Source organism: Haemaphysalis longicornis, unplaced genomic scaffold (assembly GCF_048455015.1).
Source record: "Haemaphysalis longicornis isolate Haplotype H1 unplaced genomic scaffold, Haemaphysalis longicornis Haplotype H1 scaffold_1, whole genome shotgun sequence".
NCBI lineage: Eukaryota > Metazoa > Arthropoda > Arachnida > Ixodida > Ixodidae > Haemaphysalis > Haemaphysalis longicornis.
In genome coordinates, this window is record NW_027526203.1 from 120,603,412 (window position 1) to 120,624,825 (window position 21,414).

At 46.9% G+C, this 21,414-nt stretch overlaps 1 protein-coding gene across 1 annotated transcript in view; it reads right to left on the minus strand.

Moving 5' to 3' along the window:
- Positions 1–21,414, minus strand: part of LOC144165696 (uncharacterized) — a 57,299-nt gene that overhangs the window by 20,953 nt on the left and 14,932 nt on the right. Inside the window, exons 4-6 of the mRNA XM_077695502.1 lie at positions 17,280–17,483; positions 15,117–15,200; positions 13,063–13,179 (exon numbers count right to left, since the gene is read on the minus strand). Of these exons, the coding sequence (XP_077551628.1) occupies positions 13,063–13,179; positions 15,117–15,200; positions 17,280–17,483 (405 nt within the window). The remainder of the gene's footprint in view (positions 1–13,062; positions 13,180–15,116; positions 15,201–17,279; positions 17,484–21,414) is intronic.

Below are 21,414 nucleotides of genomic sequence, written 5' to 3' on the forward strand. Positions count from 1 at the left end.
GTGGCAGGACAGGCCGCCAGACTCTTTCACCCCTGGCAATGGCGCAACGCGGCATGATGGCCGGGGGCCCCGCCAGATGGACAAGGGTCAGGAGCCCCTCGATAGGGTAAAGGCAGCTTCCCAGACGTCAAATCCCCTTTCAAGGGTCCGCTCTCGACCAGGGACCCCTGTACCCATAACGAAACCGGTGGGTGTCCGGCGGTACCACGATTCGAACCCAGTACCTCCCGCATACGAGGCGAGTGCTGTACCTCTGAGCCCTCGCTGCGGTTAAAAGTTACGACCCCTTCCACCGGAGCATTTCCCGAAAAAGTCGGGTAACTTCCCAAGCACGAGATCCCCTGTACAGGGGGTGCCTGTACCAATTTTTCACTGGTTGATGCCCAGCGGTACCGAAGTACCTCCCACATTCTCGTGCCCCATGGTACAAACCGACGTGGTGGAACGGTTTCCAGTACAGTGGATCGCCCGTACGGGGTGCGCCTGTCCCCATTTTTTTTCTAGTGGGTGACCAGTGGCTCCAGAGGAACCTACCACGTCTGCCGCAGTGGTAGTGCGTGTCCAAGCCCTTCATCCCCCGCCGAGACAGGGGGCGCTTGTACCCTTTGAACTGGTGGGTGCCCAGAGGTCCCAGACCCCGCCCGAAGGTGTTCGAGGGACCTTACCACATGGCCTCCCATGGCTGCTTGTGGTCAAGCTCCAAGCGTTTGTTCTACCGTCGAGACAAGCTACGGTACGGGGACGCTTGTACCCTTTAAAGAAACCGGTGGGTATCCCGTGGCCCAGGATTCGAACCTGGTACCTCCCGCTTACGATACGAGTGTTTTACCACTGGACCATCGCCGTCGGTTACCCAAAAGTTCATTCCTCATTGAGAGTCTGTATTGATGTTTACGCTTCTATTTGATAAATCCGATAGTCGGATTGCAAAGAGGCAGGCTCCAACTTCCGCTTCTTTGTTTCTGTACATAGAAGGGTCATGCAGTCACATGCAGCCTAACTAGTGAACGACGGCAATTGCTGCCTCGCACTTCCGTACAACCCGGAGTCGGTACATGCTGTGTTATCTTGATTTTGGAACTTTCCTCTAATGAACCTGATCATTCCATATCGCCTGTCCTTGCGTGTATGGATCTATCTTTGCCGTAAAAAAGCGTTTTTATGTAGAGTCGTGGGATAGGTGACAGGAGCATCACGGCGTCCGGTCATTCCTTTTTACGGAGGGACCCTGTGTTCTATACAACGGACGGTCCAGATTTTGTTTTCCCAACCGCTCCCTCGATGCTACGAGAGTGGGTTCTCTCATTTCTTCGAAGGCGCCATAAAGACCCAATTTGAGGACCTTTCCATCATCGTCAACAGCTTAATTAGGGCCACTGTAGGACGAACTCCTCTTCCACTGACCTTCACCCGCTCATGCCGTGCGCTGCCGGAGTCCATTCTTTGGCTCCGAATTTTCTCGTTTCGTCCCTCCAGAACCTCTGCGTGCCCAGTCTGTTACTCTGGTTGTCCACCGGCTCTCAGTTAGTCTAGAGGGAAAAAATGCGAGGTGGGGGGCTGCCTGATATGTCATTTTGGTGGTGATGTTTATATAATTTGCTTCTGTACGGGTGAGTTTGTGTTACGCCAGGCTCCGCGATATCCGGCTCGTCATCCCTGGCTGCATGCGTCTTATTGTTTCTTCTTCTCGCATTCCTGCTCTTATCTTGGTTAGGTGTATTATAATGTTGGAAATCGGTTGAAGATTTCCTCTTTTTTTGACTATTGTGAGATCGGCTCTGCCGCTTGACTATGGCTCATACCAGAAGCTAGGTGCCGCGCTGTGGAGTCTACATTGTTGTCAACAGTGCGCCCACTGAGGGCGCCTAAATCGCCGTGAAGAGGGTCCTCAAAAGACATTCCCTTCACCTCTCTCGGCAAGTGGAACCGCAAGGCCCCGGCGCCTTTTGTCACTTCCTTCGCGGTGAGTTAGGCGCCCTGAGGGGGCGGGCTGTTGACAGCAATGTAGCCTCCACAGTGCTGCACCTAGCTTGTGGAGTGAAGTATAGTCGTAGTTCCCGGGTGGCAGCTATGACGTCCTTTTGCGGACACTCGATGACCACTGCTGACGGCGTACGGCTAACAGCCACGGGGGAATCGAAAATGAGCCTAATAATGCGCGTTAACAACGCTTGCCGTGGTCGGAATCGCAACTGGGTCCCTCGAGTTATGAACCCGGCGTCTATCCGATTAAGTTATGTCGTTACGGGCGCACAGCATTTCTCTTGGGTTCGTAACGCGGTCGTCGGAATCGGACTTGGCCGCGGCTTCAGCTCGTGCTAACGAGGCCCACTTTGTGCGAGATGTGAAAGCCTGCGGACGAAACGATCCTGGCCTGCCAGTCATGGAGAAATTTCAGCGGTAAGTTCCGAAATCCATGTGAGGTGCAATAGCCGGGTCTCACACGGAGGGAGAGGGGCCGCCAGCTGTGCTGTTTCCCTAGCCTTGCACCACTACTGCAAGCTGCGTCATTGTGTTCTTCCGGCTGCAAGAGGGGCCCAACGGACAGGATTCAGTGAAAAGTCGCTTCTCAACCGAATTCGGCATGTCTTCTATACAACCGGTTTCTGCTTTCTTTTTTTGGTGGGGGAGGGGGGGGGGGGGGGCGGGGACAGCCCTCTTGTTGGGGCCGGTTTTTGCAGCACAGGGACCAGTAAATCAACCTCATCTCCGCGGTTTGCAATCCCGATGACGCTGGCTAGCGCGGCCGCCACTTGCTCGGATGTTTTGCCAGCCATAGGTGAATGCATCCTATGGAGCAGTCGCGAAGAAAGCACCCTGCAACAGGTCGAACTGCCGAACGAAGTCAAGCTTTGAGCGCTAACTTGCACCTGCCGTGATGGCGTGATGACCTCGTCTGTCGCTACCACGGTCGCGGCCATAGAGTTTTGTTTCTCAATGGTCGCGCATGTTCCAGTTCCGAGGTTCTGTCATGCTATCCTTTCGCTCTGCCGCTCTTTCGCGGTTTCCTGTCGTTTGGGCGGAGATCCCCAGTGGAGTTTGCCAAATATAGCTGAAGCGCTATATATATATATATATATATATATATATATATATATATATATATATATATATATATATATATAAATCTAGAGAAAGATAAACTCACAAAGCGCGCAGAAATAGTATAAGTAAAGAGTCAGATACACAGCAAGAACAATAACAAACAATGTTTACTTACGTACCGGCAATGGGACTTGCCTTCATCAGAGTAAAGTTACATGATTATGGTGTCGCAAACATTGAACACATTTCTTATATAGGTTTGCATAAAACTGTAAGAAGGAATGGAAAATGTTCCGCAAATGGAGAGTGTGCATACAGTCAGGCTACGCCTACGTTACAACATCAACCAACAAAAAAAAAAAAAAAAAAAAAAAAAGGGGGGGGGGGAGCAAGAGAGAGAAAAAGGGGTCGTGTTAACAATGCAGCGTTCAAGGTTGCACCATGACGGGTCAACGTATGCCGCGCGGGTTGCAAGTTCAGACAATGGGGGAAAATGGTCAACCGCGGTTTGTAAAGAAAGGGAAGAGTATACAGCAAGGTATTCAGTGGCTGGGGAGACTGGTTCTAGGGAAAGCGAAGATGGGTGTGCCCCCCGCGGATGAAGAGAATAGATAGGGTGCACAAAAGAGCATTTCACAGAAGCTAGCAATCGAACAGGAAATAGGTGGGGTCACAAAAGGTTAAACATGAATAGATCGGGAACCGGCCCACTCGTCGCAGCCAACTCGTCCTAGGAAAACTGGTCATAGGGAAACTGGTCAAAGAGGGCATCTCGTTCTAGGTGATCCTGTACTAGGAAAAGTGGTAGCACTGACCTTCTCGTGCTAGGAAAAGTCGTCTCACGGTTCCGTTTTTGGCCGATGTCGAGGAAATGGGGAGAGGAAGTTAGTGGCCTCTAATCTTATAATTAATCCCAGGTTGACCTCTTCAGAGTGATTTCGGGGGGTCCCCTGCTTTTGTTTTTGCAGGCGGTGGTTGAAATGGTTTTTCTATTTTAACACATGTTCCTCTGTCCCCTTCTTATTTCCCTTCTTGTTGCAAAAAAAAAAAAAAAAAATCACATTTTTTTACTGGGTAAGGGGCTTCTTTTCATGTTTATTTTTTTCTTCTCCTTCCAAAAAATATTCGTCACGCTTTTTCGGTGGAGGGGGGTCGACCTTTTCTTTCTTTTGCGTTTTCTTTTCTTTTTGCGTTATCTTTTGAAGCTTTTTGCCGGCTTGTGTATATATCTATAAATAGGGCAAAATGTTGGCCTCTTGTTTGCTTGAAGGTGCTGGTTGAAATTGGCTTTTTGGTTTCAGCACAACTTCCAGTTTCTTTTTTTGCTTTTCTTCTCCTTCTAAAAAAATATTCGTCACACTTTTTTGTGTGAGTGTGTGTGTGTGTGTGTGTGTGGGGGGGGGGGGTCAACTTTTAAGTCCAGCCTTGACTTTCAGGTGATATGAAGACTAACAAAATGAAAGTTATCCAGCTTGACAATTATCGTTTGTCAGCAGGCATGAAAACAAAAAATCAAAATACTAAAGAGCGAAAACACAGAACGAAATCGCAATCCTAATACAGCGCCGTCACTTAATTACCAAAAATAAAAAAAATGTATTAGAAAAAAAAGAACGAGCAAACTAAATCTAATATAAAAGGCTCATGTAATTAGCTGCACAAAAAAAAAATAAGATCCGCTGTCTGGCTGGCGCATTCCTCGAAGGCGACAAAGGAAACATTAAGAGTGGTGAATTGAAGGAGCAGTGTAAGAATGTTTACGCATAAGATGAGAAATATACATGCTTCTGGGTTCCCAGACAGTTTATCGAACGCCGTTTTATCGAACGCCGTTTTATCGAAAAAGTGCCCGTTTTATCGAACGCCGTTTTATCGAATGCCGTTTTATCGAACCACCTACGTCCGTTTTATCGAAAGTGCGGTTTTGCGGCTTGCATTGTAATTTTCGGGGTTTATTTTGTTTAACTGGCAATCGCATTAACCTAACCTGCAGTAACCTTCCTCCTACATTCTCTCTGACGTGCATTACATAAAAAACCTATCTATATATGTTGACGCGCCTTTACAGTGTTTTCGATAACCTTTGTTTTATTAAATTATTTTTATTTTTCGAGTCTTTATTGATTTCACTCAAGCATGTATGACCCCCTTGTTTATATTACAGAATTTGCCCCTATAGTACCAACCCGAACCCCGTGCGCAATATTCCTTAGATGTGTATCGACGTGTTTAGGTTAGTGTTGAAAAATATATCCCTTGCGCCATGGTTCATCATTACGTGATCCAGAGTCTTGTACCCCACAATTGTTCTAGACAAGTGGTTTACCCGCGACTCCTACTCGGACCTTGGGGTCACACTGTTTGCATCTGGAGAAATGTTGGGCCAAGAACTTCTGAAAGATTAGTGCTATGTGACTGGAACAGGGGGGTTCCGACAGTGATAGTGAGACCCCAACAGAGGTGGTGGAGTCTAGGAGAATCGTCACAAGGGAACCTGTCACAGCCAACTCGTCATAGGTGAACTCGTCAAGTAGGAGAAGTCGTCAGAGGTCATCTCGCACTAGGGAAACTCGTAAGCTAGTACAGCTGGACAATTGCCCATCCCATCACAATTTACGTTTTTTGTTAATCATGCTCAAATAAAAAAAAATATAGGATTTCGTATAATTTTCTACTTTTGCGTCAACACTCTTAGCCCCTCTTTTGATTCACCAACTTTACGTTTTCGTGGTGGCCTTGGATGAACACACCCGACCAGGCAGCGCATTTTGTTGGTTTTTTGTGTGCCTTGTTCAGGTATAATCGCACGGGCCATAGTATTACTCGTTCTCATTTTTTTAATTTTTCCATTTTTATTTATAGGTAATCGGGTCACGACGCTGTATTTTGAGTAGACCTTCATGATTTCTCCATTTTCGGTGTTTACTATTTTGATCGTACTGTTTTTATGCCTTCTGATAAAAAGGCAAGAGCATGCACCCCAGCAGACATGCTGGGGTGCAACCAGAGGGAGATGAAAACGAGCCAACCTGCAGTACGGTGACAATTTTGTACCTCACGTTTTTCTCGTTAGTTCATGCAAGGCAACGAGAACAGTAGTACAAGGCTTGGTAACCTCTTAGCAACTGAACTCAGATCCCATTAAGAATTAGGAATGCAGAAATCGGGAGAGACTTTTGCTAGTGTTCCAGTTAGGTTTTTGACATTGGACCCTCAAGCGCCAAGAAGTGCCTGACTTATGTACAACATACGCGGCGAAATATTTAGATTATGTGTCGACACAAAAGCGGTTTATACGAAAAGGTACGAAGCATATCGAGGCATTTTAATCAATACGCCACAATGCCGTGATATGCTTCGGATCAGAGGGGATAGAGACACAAGGAGATTCGTTATGGCAGTACCAGTTGCGCAATGAACACAGCAAAAAATTCTGGTGACATATTTTGCGCATCACAAAAACAAACAAAAAAAACACGCAGGAAATAAAAGTCAACTAGAAGACAGACTATAAATGTTTTTAAATAGGCCTGCTGTGGAGACAAGATATGCAAATTACATAGCCAGGAGGAAAATAAAAAAACGTACTGCAAATTATGTTACTCGAAAAGGCCGAGAAAAACACTTTCGATAAAACGGCTTCGATAAAACGTCCGTCGATAAAACGGCGTTCGATAAAACGGCGTTCGATAAAACGACTTCGATAAAACGGCGTTCGATAAAACGGCGTTCGATAAACTGTCCGGATCCCATGCTTCTGTACTCTTTCATTGAAAGAGTACAGAAGCATGTATATTTCTCATCTTATGCGTAAACATTCTTACACTGCTCCTTCAATTCACCACCCTTAATGTTTCCTTTGTCGCCTTCGAGGAATGCGCCAGCCAGACAGCGGATCTTATTTTTTTTTGTGCAGCTAATTACATGAGCCTTTTATATTAGATTTAGTTTGCTCGTTCTTTTTTTTCTAATACATTTTTTTTTATTTTTGGTAATTAAGTGACGGCGCTGTATTAGGATTGCGATTTCGTTCTGTGTTTTCGCTCTTTAGTATTTTGATTTTTTGTTTTCATGCCTGCTGACAAACGATAATTGTCAAGCTGGATAACTTTCATTTTGTTAGTCTTCATATCACCTGAAAGTCAAGGCTGGACTTAAAAGTTGACCCCCCCCCACACACACACACACACACACACACACTCACACAAAAAAGTGTGACGAATATTTTTTTAGAAGGAGAAGAAAAGCAAAAAAAGAAACCGGAAGTTGTGCTGAAACCAAAAAGCCAATTTCAACCAGCACCTTCAAGCAAACAAGAGGCCAACATTTTGCCCTATTTATAGATATATACACAAGCCGGCAAAAAGCTTCAAAAGATAACGCAAAAAGAAAAGAAAACGCAAAAGAAAGAAAAGGTCGACCCCCCTCCACCGAAAAAGCGTGACGAATATTTTTTGGAAGGAGAAGAAAAAAATAAACATGAAAAGAAGCCCCTTACCCAGTAAAAAAATGTGATTTTTTTTTTGCAACAAGAAGGGAAATAAGAAGGGGACAGAGGAACATGTGTTAAAATAGAAAAACCATTTCAACCACCGCCTGCAAAAACAAAAGCAGGGGACCCCCCCGAAATCACTCTGAAGAGGTCAACCTGGGATTAATTATAAGATTAGAGGCCACTAACTTCCTCTCCCCATTTCCTCGACATCGGCCAAAAACGGAACCGTGAGACGACTTTTCCTAGCACGAGAAGGTCAGTGCTACCACTTTTCCTAGTACAGGATCACCTAGAACGAGATGCCCTCTTTGACCAGTTTCCCTATGACCAGTTTTCCTAGGACGAGTTGGCTGCGACGAGTGGGCCGGTTCCCGATCTATTCATGTTTAACCTTTTGTGACCCTACCTATTTCCTGTTCGATTGCTAGCTTCTGTGAAATGCTCTTTTGTGCACCCTATCTATTCTCTTCATCCGCGGGGGGCACACCCATCTTCGCTTTCCCTAGAACCAGTCTCCCCAGCCACTGAATACCTTGCTGTATACTCTTCCCTTTCTTTACAAACCGCGGTTGACCATTTTCCCCCATTGTCTGAACTTGCAACCCGCGCGGCATACGTTGACCCGTCATGGTGCAACCTTGAACGCTGCATTGTTAACACGACCCCTTTTTCTCTCTCTTGCTCCCCCCCCCCCTTTTTTTTTTTTTTTTTTTTTTTTTTGTTGGTTGATGTTGTAACGTAGGCGTAGCCTGACTGTATGCACACTCTCCATTTGCGAAACATTTTCCATTCCTTCTTACAGTTTTATGCAAACCTATATAAGAAATGTGTTCAATGTTTGCGACACCATAATCATGTAACTTTACTCTGATGAAGGCAAGTCCCATTGCCGCTACGTAAGTAAACATTGTTTGTTATTGTTCTTGCTGTGTATCCGACTGTTTACTTATATATATATATATATATATATATATGTATGTACAGTCGAGCCCGCTTATAACGAACACAACGGGAAGCCGAAATCACTTCGTTAAATCCGCTTTTCGCTATATCTGGACAGAAAATATATGTATACTAATGGTAACGGGAAACGAAGAGTTGTTCGTTATGGCAGCTATTTCGTTAAAACCGGGTGCGCTATAAGTGGGCTATACTGTATATATATATATACACAAGAAAAGAAAACTTTGAACAAGGTAAAAGCACAATTGTTGCCAACGTTTCAGCAAAGAGACTTGCTTTCGTCAGGGCAATCTCTCGCCTGGCTGTCACGCTTTATATAGGGGTAGGTCCCCAGGTGAGAGGGGAGGAGGAAAGAAGGGAGTGAAATTGAGAAAGCGGATTGGTTTGGGAGTATGTCGGGGGAGATATTGAGGGGCAAAGAAGGTTGTATAGTTTGTGCCGCGAAGTAGGCCACAGGGAAGTCAGCCGGCGGTTGATATTCTGGGAATTTTTGGAGAGAAAGAATGAGAGGTTGTTTGTTGACCCGCCGCGAGGCATACGGAAAGGTTCTCAGAACCGCCGGAAGCAGACCAGGGGGTGAGAGTGGGGTCCTTATCAGAAACTATCTGTAAGCCTCAGGTCAAAAGAAAAGGTAGAGAAGGGGGGAAAGAACTAGGTCAAGGAAAAAAGAAAAAAAGAGAAAAAAACAGGGAAAACAGGGAAACCACACAAACCCACACACAAAAGAAAAAGCAATGACCCGGCAACTGAAATGGCACGTGTCACCCACGGCAACATTCCTGGAACAGGCCTGTCCTGAAACTCAAAAATGAAAACATAAAGTTACAGTGACGTACGGGGCACAAGACCACGTGGAGTAATAAAAAGAGAGAGAAATAAAATAAATAAAATGGAATTCCAAAATCAAAGGTTGGAGGGATGCAGGGAGTATTAGGCTAGAAGCTAAGGAATAAAAAAAAAAGAAATTAGGTGACCAGGTAAAGACCAGAGGGAGGGGTAATAGTCTTTGGATAAGGTATATGCAAGACAGTGCCTATTTCTGTATTCCCGGTGAATATCGCAAGGATTCCAAGTTGCCCCTAGACGCATTAATTCCAGTAGGTTCCATGGAGTTGAATTTGTGAATTAAATAGGATTCTCGGTATTTCCTGTCCCTAGGAGACCTAAAGTTTGCCTGAAGTATATACAACTTAAGGTCATCAAAATTGTGGCCTGGTTGGTTGAAATGCTGCGCTACAGCTATGGAGGATTTGCTAAGAGTATCTGCCCGGTGACCATCTGCTAAGAGTATCTGCCTGGACACCCCCCACTTCCTCCACATAATAGAAGAGATAAATAAGGGTGGACGCCTACCTAGTGGAACCCTCCTTGTTACTCTTGACGTTGCCGCATTGTATACAAACATCCCTTCCGTCGAAGGAATTGAAGCTATTTCAAAAGCTCTATCGAGAACCCGCACCAACATGCGCCAGAAGTGTACATAACTTTGTTAAAACTAGTTTTAACTCTCAATTATTTTGAATTCGACTCTTCTTACTTTTTGCAAGTTTTTGGAACCAGCATGGGTACTCCATCCGCGCCGACCTATGCCAACATTTTCATGGGGCAACTGAAGCCACTCTATTAAGCTCTTTTCCGCATGAACCTCAGGTTTACCTCCGCTACATAGACGACATCTTCATGATTTGGGAACACAGTCGCGCGACTCTGGAAACGTTTATATCTCATCTCCATTCTTCGCATCCGACTATTAAATTCTCCTGCCAGTATTCTGAAAAAGAAGTGAACTTCCTAGATACTACTGTAATTTTAGACAAAGGTAAACTTAAAACCACGCTTTTTAGAAAACCAACTGACAGGCAGCAGTATCTACACTATAAAAGCCATCACCCGAGACACTGCAAGCAAGGGATCTTTGTAGGACAAGCCACCAGGCTTAGAAGAGTATGCTGTGATGACAGTGACTACGTAGAGCACCTAGATGAACTCAAGACCACCCTGATTAACAGGAACCACCCCAAAAGCTCGCTCGATCAGGCATACCAACGTGCATCTAATCTCAAAAGGGATGACGTGCTCAACAAACAGCGACAAAACGAAAGCGCCAAGCCGCCTGCCCTAATCACTAAATTTTCAAACGCCCTCCCAACAGTAAACAATATACAGCGCAAGTACTACCCAATTTTGGCCAGTAACGACCGACTTAGAAAGACTTTCCCGGAAGCCTCAAGGGTTACCTACCGGAGAAACAGGAATCTAAAAGATATTTTAGTGCATGCTAAAACAGGGCCTTCAAAGCAACCAGTCATAGCCAGCTGCTCCCGCCCCAGATGCAAGACTTGCAGGCACCTGCAGACCGACTGCATTGTAAAAACCACAGCCAGTAATTATGTCCACAAGATTAATTCAAGTTTTACGTGCACTTCATCCAACATTGTGTATATGTTGGAATGCTCAATGTGCCACAAACAGTATATAGGCGAAACGAGTCAATCTATGAGCCTACGTCTTAATGGTCACCGGGCAGATACTCTTCGCAAATCCTCCATAGCTGTAGCGCAGCATTTCAACCAACCAGGACACAATTTTGATGACCTTAAGTTGTATATACTTCAGTCAAACTTTAGGTCTCCTAGGGACAGGAAATACCAAGAATCCTATTTAATTCACAAATTCAACTCCATGGAACCTACTGGAATTAATGCGTTTAGGGGCAACTTGGAATCCTTGCGATATTCACCGGGAATACAGAAATAGGCACTGTCTTGCATATACCTTAACCAAAGACTATTACCCCTCCCTCTGGTCTTTACCTGGTCACCTAATTTCGTTTTTTTTTTTCATTTCTTAGCTTCTAGCTTAATACCCCCCGCATCCCTCCAACCTTTGATTTTGGAATTCCATTTTATTTATGTTATTTCTCTCTTTTTTTTTTACTCCACGTGGTCTTGTGCCCCGTACGTCACTCTAACTTTATGTTTTCGTTTTTGAGTTTCAGGACAGGCCTGTTCCAGGAATGTTGCCGTGGGTGACACGTGCCATTTCAGTTGCCGGGTCATTGCTTTTTCTTTTGTGTGTGGGTTTGCGTGGTTTCCCTGTTTCCCTGTTCTTTTTTCTCGTTTTTCTTTTTTCCTTGACCTAGTTCTTTCCCCCCCTTCTCTACCTTTTCTTTTGACCTGAGGCTTGCAGATAGTTTCTGATAAGGACCCCACTGTCACCCCCTGGTCTGCTTCCGGCGGCTCTGAGAACCTTTCCGTATGCCCCGCGGCGGGTCAACAAACAACCTTTCATCCTTTCTCTCCAAAAATTCCGCGAATATCAACCCCCGGCTGACCTCCCTGTGACCTACTTCGCGGCCCAAGCTATACAACCTTCTTTGCCCCTCAATATCTCCCCCGACATACTCCCAAACCAATCCGCTCTCAATTTCACTTCCTTCTTTCCTCCTCCCCTCTCACCTGGGGACCTACCCCTATATAAAGCGTGACAGCCAGGCGAGAGATTGCCCTGACGAAAGCAAGTGTCTTTGCTGAAACGTTGACACAATCGTGCTTTTACCTTGTTCAAAGTTTTCTTTTCTTGTGTTCTCTGCCATCTTCAAAAGTTCAGTAGCTCCCTATATATATATAACACAGAAATAAGGGTTGGCAGCCCGTAAGGGTTGCCAACCCTTATTGCTGTGTTACTTTCAACGAGCCCCTCATTTCCTATATATATATATATATATATATATATATATATATATATATATATATATATATATATATATATATATATATATACATATATATATATATATATATATACATATATATATACATATATATATACATATATATATATATATATATATATATATATATATATATATATATATATATATATATATATATATATATATATATATATATATATATATATATACATATATATATACGCACTCACGCACGCACACACACACACACATACAACCAAGGGGAAGTTAAATAAAATGATTGCGCTAAAAAGGGACACGGACGGAGTGAGGACAGACACACACGGCGCAAAGGGGAAGATTGAGACTAACTATTTTGACTTTGTGCGGCAGCAACGCCCCGCTCGGAGTTCTTTTGGGCGTTGCTTTTGGGCGCGCTTTTGCCCCACACAAAATATTCTTGTTCTTGGTGCCATGGGTGCCTATATGGAGTGGTGGGTGTGCTGCCTACGATCAAGACATATTTTCGCCTCGGAATCATTACGTTTTCACAGGATTCTGAACTTAAGATGAGCTACATCCCCTCCTGGTGTCTACGTTACGCACTCGAAGTTGTCGTCACGAAACTATCTACGGGAGGACTATTAACCCCTCGTCTGGTCACCCCCCCCCCCCCCCCCATACAGAGTGCGCCGTTCAGCGAATGTTCAACCTCTGACAAACACGCTCTGAACAACTTCCAGGGTATTTTTTTCTTTTTTGCCGGCCGTGTAGCATAGAGTAGGTCGTCAATGGTGCCGCGTTTGTTCTGAATGCGTCCATTGTTTGGGAAAACGCGACGCTGTGGGCCCGACGTTCAACTTGCCTGTGGTGCGGCCGGCTGGTAAAGGGTCCAGGCGGCAGCTGGCGAGGCGTAGCCCGGGGGAACTGGGGCTAGGTGCGGCTGCTGGTACACTGGGCCGTACACGGTGCCGACATGCAGCTGAAACGAGACATTTAGTGTTAGTTTCTAACCGCTGGACAGATAGTAGCGGAAGATGAACCGCGGTTCTATGGGCCTCTGCGTACGTCAATCTGCGTACTGCCTCGTTCAACCAAAAGAAACGCGGAAATTTCGACAACCGATGCGAGGCGGTTAAGATGCCTTTTCACTGCGCTAGGAGTTAACGCAACCGCAATGTGACTACAGGCAGAAAACTCTTGAGGGACAGAGTACGAACGACGCTCCACTCTTAGATAGCTGCTCGCGTCATGTCGGGTTGCGGTAACGGCCTTCAGGGCGGGTGCTATTGGCAGCTGAGGTTGCGAAATCACGAGGGACCAAACTGAACAACTTCTGACTCTCGTAAGAAACGGGACCATGGCACTGCACTTGGTCACACTCCTCACGTGCTTCACAACTAGCCATCTCGCCTCAGAACGTGCTTCAGAACTAGCGCCGCATCCATTACGATGCGGCGCTATGTATGCGTTGAGCCTTCAGGTATGGACATTTTTGCTTCCAGCCAGTCGACACATTTCCCTCATACATTTTATTACAATACATGGAGCTGTCTTTGTCCTGTTATGTGGTCCTGTTACGTACTCTTGAGCTTAAAAGTACGTAGCATTGCAAATCATTGAAATGCCTTCGAAGCAAGCGAAAGCCGTACACTGAGCCTCCGGGTCTCACGACTCGATAATCTAGCACAGGCGAGCAGGGCGCAAGAATGAAAACTACGCGAGCTTTTGGCTCCACAATCCCGATCCCCTTAGGCTGCCAAGGAACCAAGAGAATGAGCGGCTAACCCTTTCTGTCATAGCACTGCAACGGTCCCCCAAATGCCCATTTTAAATACGGGAGGCAGGCGTCGGCCAGTGGACACCCCGGAACAACCCATGAACCGAAGTACCATTTTAATCTCCTATTGTGCATCAATCTGCGAACCAAGAGGATGGTATGAAGCTTGCTGTGACGAAGAACAATTGTCCATTCTCGAGAGTGTGAACGAGGTACGATTGTCCGCCACTCGGCTTGCCTTCACTATTTTCTAGGAGCCCATTCGCATCTGTGCTTCCCTGCAGCAACGAAGGCTGAGGTCGGTGGACCGAGGTACCGACTGTTCGCATTCTAAGCCCGGCCAAACATTTCGGAAATAAACCACTCCTCTTTCGTTACAGTGGCGGGATCCTTTGACGGTGGTTGGAAGGGGTTGGGAGCCTTGAAACCGCCGTCAATTATCTACAAGCCCACCAATTCCTTCGGATTAAACCGACGGTGACTTGTCCAAGAAGTGAACTCTCCGGCGGTGACCTACCACCGACAAGCAAGGAAATTGTGAGTACCAGAAAGCCGTGCAGGTTAATTGGCAGTGATTATGCAGACCTGCATTAGAGAACTACATAATAAATACGCGATATATTGGCAGCACCCCAACAAACATCGGGATAAGGAACAGAAAAGCTAAAGACGTTCAAGCCGTGCTATGGAGAGTGTGTCCCTATTAACTGGTCGTGTTAAGGTAAGGTTTGAATGCGTCTATTAAAACTGGGAGATTGAACTGTTTCAAGAGTATTTTTGTTTGCATACGTGGGTAAGCGGTACATTGGCACCTACTTGATATAGAAACCAATTCATCGTACACTCTGCCAATACGCGACAGGATTTCCTCACGGGGATCAGTAACACTTAAATCGAAATTTTATGAATATATGTTTTGCAAAGAAACCCTACAAATAGAAAGCTACATTGAAATATTACGGCCTGCGGTTGAGCGACCTATATAAACTACGTTAATATTCGCTTCCTAATGTCCAATAAAAACGCAGTAGGAATTTTGAAAGGAAGCACGTTACACAAATTACGACGCTGCGTTGAACAACTGCAATAAGAGGCGGGATAAGTATCGACACGATTGTTTCTGGAAAGCCCTTTCCTACCTTTGTTCCGTCATTTCCTGGAGCCGGTAAAAGAAGTCGTGACGTGGATGGGATCTGTGCTTCGACCACCTGTGGTGAAGGGCCCTGGAAATCACGGTCACACGTAAGCACATTTTGCAATGACGTGATTTCGAAAGCTTCAGTGTCTCATTGCCGAGCGAATACGGCCGTATTTTGCGCGCCCCCGTGGCGCCCTGAGTCGCAAGTGACTGCGGCTCCGCTGAGAGACGCAGCGGTGTAAGCCCGAAGGTTGGCGCTGCGCGGTCTTACAAAACGTGTGCTCTCGTTGTCATCCTCATCCTTTGTCGCATCTCCTCTCTCTAAATGCAGAACGTTTGTAATTTCGATGTGAACTCCACGAGTAAACCTGTCTTTAATTCTTGATTTGCCACACTTTTGCCATAAGGTTACAGAGTATCGGCTCTCTTTTCTACTATTGTTCCGTGCCGCCGCCATGGTCATTGGTCAATTAGCATCACGTGACTCTTGTTTACATTGCGACGGTTCATTGGCGCCGCCATTTTGTTGCTTGTGCGTTTTCAGTCGGTAAATTCCGGTATGATTAGACTGTCCTTCCTGTTCTGCGGATGCGCGCGACTGACGTCGCTCCGAACGCGAATCAGAGATACCGTATAAACCGGATTATAGGTCGACCCGGTATATAGGTCGACCCCCTACCTTGAGGTGGGAAAAGTTGACAAAAAAAAATAATTCCGCACAGAAGCGCACTCACAATGTCTATATTTATTTTCGACGCCCGTCCGTCACTGCCACTCACTATGCCTGCCGAAGTCACTCGACCGAGCTCTCAGAGTCGTCCGAGGATGACTGCTTCGCACTATCATCTTCCATGCCACCCGGCGCGTTGCTGATGGAGCACTTCTTGAACGCTCGTGTAACCATGTCGTCGGGCAGCGAGAGCGAAAGACCCGTATAGGTCTTTTTGTTGTCGCCGGCTATCCACTCATTGTACAGTTCGCGGAGCCGGTCCGCGCATGGCCTCCGGAGCGATCGTGAGCGAAGTTCCCGGACGACGTCCGCCACTTTGTTCTCCAACTCGGGGTGCACCCCTTGACGTCCACGGAACAATCGGTTTCGGGGGTTGCACGAGCACACCGCCAGTACCGCACACTTTTCTCCGAAAAGCCTAACTGGCGTTGCGCCGCCATATTCCAATTCTGCTCGGTGACTCAATCGGCGTCAGCTTAAACGCCGCGGCGAACTGGCGTCGACTGCCGCCACTCATCTCGGAATAGAGACGTACAGAAATTTACGCATGCACCCATAATAGACGAGTAATTGATGAAAAACTAGAGAAAAGCGAAATCAAATAAAGGCCTGATAGTGCGACAGAGCAGTCCGACACGAATGGCGATGGGGGACGTACTACGCTTGCACATTGTTGCCAGACAACGATTTACATTCTGCCAATGACCGCTATATAAGACGAGGGGTGACTTTTGTGCGGATTTTTTTTGAAAAAAACTCGACCTATATTCCGGTTTATACGGTAATGTGTGTAGCAGCATTTCAACTGCAGGAGTGTGTCCGAAGATGCCGTTTTGCTGCAACAAACAACCCCATAGAAGTCCGCAGCGGAGCCGTAGAAGCGGCAATCTCGTTACACTGATGGCCAAAATGTGCGCGGTGGCTGATTTGCATGCCTCGGTTCCGCTACTCTTGTACCTTATTTAGTGACACTATAGCGTACCAGTCAGCGAGGCGTCGCATGTGCGCTTATGCGGAGCTACTTTGAGTTATAGACTTTAATAACGTTGATACAGTCGACAAAATAACTAACTAAAGAGACATTGTTCCAGACAAAAATCGTGTCGTGGCATAATTGAGCGAACGAATTGCGAAGAACAGCTGGCGGCTGTCGGCGAGCCGCACAGTAGCGCAGTCAAGCCAAGCCTGCCTCGAGTAAGCGTCATCTGAAACGACATAGAAATCGGCAAGAAGGATGCAGAGGGGAGGACCGCACTTTCGAATTGACTTTTCTACTGAACAGAGTCGCGTAAACACACCGAAAGTGGCCGAACCATGACCTAGGGACTTCCACACTTTGCACAAGTAATCCCACAAAGTTTACAAATCAGTTCAGCGTCCCTTCAACGCTACGCGTTAATAAGGTAGCACTGCTGCGGAGCCTGGTGCGCTCACCGTTGGATACGCGTAGTGGCCTTGTCCCCGGTGAGGTTCGCCGATCACGGTGTAAACGGGCGTAGTGGAGTCGCAGTTATCGCCACTGCCGGTGGCCTGCACCTCGACCACGGCACCCTGTCCCGTTGGTAACGGTACGCTGTCTTCACCGGAGGGGCCATCCCCGATGTTCAACACCTGCAGATCTCTAGGCTGCATGTCCACCTGCGATTGGAACCACCGACGTTGTTGCCAAGCCAGCCAAGCGAGGTCAAGCGAGCGAGTAACTTTAACGGGGTCCAGGCTGTTACAGCGGCGTGGCAGAGATTTAGTAACCGTGTTGGACACTCTGAAGTACATTATGGCCCCTGCTACGTACATAATTCCAGGGCACCAGAAAGAAGTGCGAACGCCTAGTGGGAACACCGCAATTCGGAAATCGGCATTCGTTAGCAAAGCAAGCTTTCCCTCTTTCAATGCATCCTCTAGGTTGGACATCCGCTGAAACTCTCCCTGTGCAGCTTTCAAGTCTTTCATCTTCTTTGTGTTTATTTTGTACCCACAGCTGCTTCCGACACAGCATTTTCAAGAGCCGCCGTTCTCGTGTTATTTGCAACTACCTCGGTCCTTTCTATTAAGATGTTAATTCTGTGCAATTAACCTTGCCATTCCGCCCGTCCTTGCTGAGTATGTTAATAGCACGTAGTCGCCCCCTGGCATCGCTTCGTTCGTTTCTTCCGCCAGTCGTCACCGCTGGTGTCGAAACCTGCGGTCCGTTTCACCCGTGCTAGGCCGAGTGACCTCCGAGTTGCTGTCCCCCCAACGGAGAAGGCGTGTTCCCCACATGTTGGGTCCGTCGCTAGGGCGATCTCTTGTATCAAAAAACAACATTGCAGAGTGAGCTCGCGTCAGTTCCTACGAGTTTCAATGGCTACGTTTATCATGTGCACGCTGGATATCTGCTCATGCTGGTACAGCAGATGGATCTGAGTGGGCCGAGGTGTGCGTGTTACCGGCCGAAGCGACTGTGTGTGCATCGTTTCAAATTCGTTTTAGTGTTTCTTCTTCAGGTAGTAACCCGCCTGTGTGTACCATCCACAATTACAGGACCGTGAATTTTATCCACTATGTGCTCACACCGCTAAACTTGTTGCTGATATGAAGGACGATTTGTAAGGTGAATCCCCAGTTATTTGGAGCTGTAGGGTCCACGTGTCCAAAATACCAGCCTCGTTTATCGGTATTCCCAAAAGTCGTATTCAGCCGACGAAATGCTGTCGGATGTCTGTTCCGCGAAGGAACAGCTTTGTGTCCCCGCGGTTCTCATCGGAACGCCCTGAGAAGAGAAGGTGGACCTCCAGAGGAGACAGGCCCAGGCTGGGGACTGCAATTCTTGTTCCAGGGAAAGTTATGCCACTTGCAGGGAGACAACAAGCCCCTCGGGAGTCATGAAGTTCTTAGCCTCGGTGCAAATGCCGGCATTGTCCACGTGGACAGTGCTAAGGGAAACGCTCTGCTCGTGTACGGTGTAGGCGAGCCCCGTCATCCCACAATTAGGGGTGATACGGTAAAGTATGAATCACTGCGGAAAGTATTGCTTGTTGCAATGAATAAAGTTTTTTATTCCAGCCCAATTTTTGCTAGGACAACTCTGCCACTATGTTGTGCACGCGTCCCTCTTGATAAGCTGCGCCGCTTCTAGAAGAATCGCTTCGTACTTGATGGTCGTCTATATCCCTTCAATAAGCCGACGTCGCCAAGACAGTGCGGGTCTTGAGTCTGTCCTTCATTAGGGGTAGCTGTTACGAATCAGCGCGAGGTGCTTCGCCATTGCCCTGTGCGCGCGAGATGTCCCGGCTACTGCGAGGGTTTTGGCATGGCGTGACAGTTTCATGTGTGGCGGTGAAGCCAGCATTTCAGGAGCTTTTGTGTTGGGACAAGCCGCGCGTGGCTTCCGCGCGGCCGCTCAGGGCCTCTGAGTCACGGTGGCAGTTGTGGCGAGAATCGGTACAAACTGGCCCCATCAAGGGCGTGTTCGAGCAAGCCTTCTGCTAACGGCGGCCGTCCGATAAACTCCCTCTTCGGCCCTCCCTCCGGCACAGCATGCGCCTCTTCGGGGGAAATCATCACAGGCGCAGTGGGAGATATGTTTTGTGTATTTCTAGTTGTTTTGTCGTGCACAACACGCTGAACACCTGTTGACGGTTGCACTGGAGACTACAAATAGGCTCTAGGCTCTTTTTTGACGAGCCAGTGAGTGCGTATTCGGTGTCCACGGAGAACGTTTCTCTGCCCGTTCGAGTTTTCATGCTTCAAGCACGCCCGTGTGCTACTACCTCTGTCGTAGCTTTTCTTCATTCGCCATGTAATAAACAAGGTTGGCCCTGTCGCTTTTCGTCGTCGGAACAGCCGAGGCAACTTTCCTGCAAGCCGTTCGCTAACGACTCTACCACGAAGGGACGGGTCCAGCGCCTCCATCCATGAAACTGGGCTCAATACGGTTGACCACCTGCCGCAGAAATCACGAGCTGTTATCCGCGCCTACGGTAGGGCGACAACCCGCCTGCGAGGCGTCAAATGAGTTTCTCGTTTATTCAAGGCAATGATTTATTCTCTCTATTGATTTCTTTGTGAAACAAAGGGCGTTCTCACTAACACCACCCTCGTAATCTACTGGCAATTACCTACAATTTTCTCAAAGTTTTTTTTTTGTTTCCTGCCTAACACGCGAACACATTCTTAATTCAAAACACCTTCAATGCCGTAAAAAGCATTTTGTATCGGTGTAATGCGCTTTTAGGCAGCGGGGTGTTTATATTTTTCCGAACTACCACACTTGTACTCATGCTAAATTTATCTGGGGAATATAGTGCATTGCCATGCAGGTGACCTTACGTGCAAAATTGAAGCTTCAACTATCCGGTGTGATATGCGAATATTTTATTTAAGCTCTAATCCCTCCGACGCCACAGTCCCTTTGGCGATAGAACTGAACCTGTTGAGAAACATAACCGGTGTATATAGCGGAGATGCACAGTCTTCTGCATGCCGGCATCTTCGGTATAGCACTGTCTGCGACAAAACTGCACATATACGTTAATCTGCGGAGCATGCCCATGGACTCTGCTTACCGGTGCACTTAGGAGGGACGGCTTGCGAGGACAACGACCCGACGCCGTCACGAAATTTTCGACCACCAATAATAACTTTTTATTACAGGGGACTCACCAAAGTTACGTGGCTTTGAATTCTGGAGAATCCTTTGTTAGGAATGCCACCATCAGTGACTCAATTGTCGCCGTTCACTATATTCTGAATTGGCCAGAATACACTCCTATTCAAGTTCCTAAAACACACGCATCTGTCTAGTCAGCTTTACATAACCAAGCAAACTCACGTCTGTTTGTCCCTTCGCAACAGAGAACCTGTCGCCCATATCAAGTGCATCGGGGCTCCTCTGGAGCCTTTCTTTGTATTCTTCCTCGCTTTACATACATAGCGCTTCTAATATTCCTGTTTTACAACGCCCACATCACAGCCGTGCCAAACGTATTCTCGGTCTGTGTAAGCATTAATTGCGAGTGACCGTTGCATTGTGAAAGTGTCTTCATTACGACGAAAATGACGCCCTAATACCACCCGTAGTTCAGTAACCTCCGACAATTATACTTCTTTCATTTGAAGGTGCCTTGGTATATTAAACAGAATAAACAGCATGCATAGGCTTACAGTAGCAATGCTGCTATTTCACGTCGAACACTTTGGCAACTAGAATCGCAAGGTCACTTTTAATGCAAAGCTTTACTGTCCTCGCTGATGCCGTTGTACGCCTATACGCCCTGCAGGAAATCCAACTTCTCTGACGATGATGATGATGAATGATCGTGGGTTATGTGAGAAAAAATACGCTTCCCGTAGCCGGAATCAATTCTGGGTCCCTGGCGTTATGAAGCCAGCACTATCCGACTGATCCATTTCGACATGTTCTAAGCGAACCCCAAGCAGCAGGTACCGATTTGCACCGTACACTCGAAATTTAAACGTTAAGACCGCGGAGTCCACACCCGAGAGCTTCTGTGGGTATTGTAGAAAAGTGGTGCGTACCTCCAGAAAAGCCCATACCCGCAGTGTGGGACTGGCCAATCAAATAATCCAT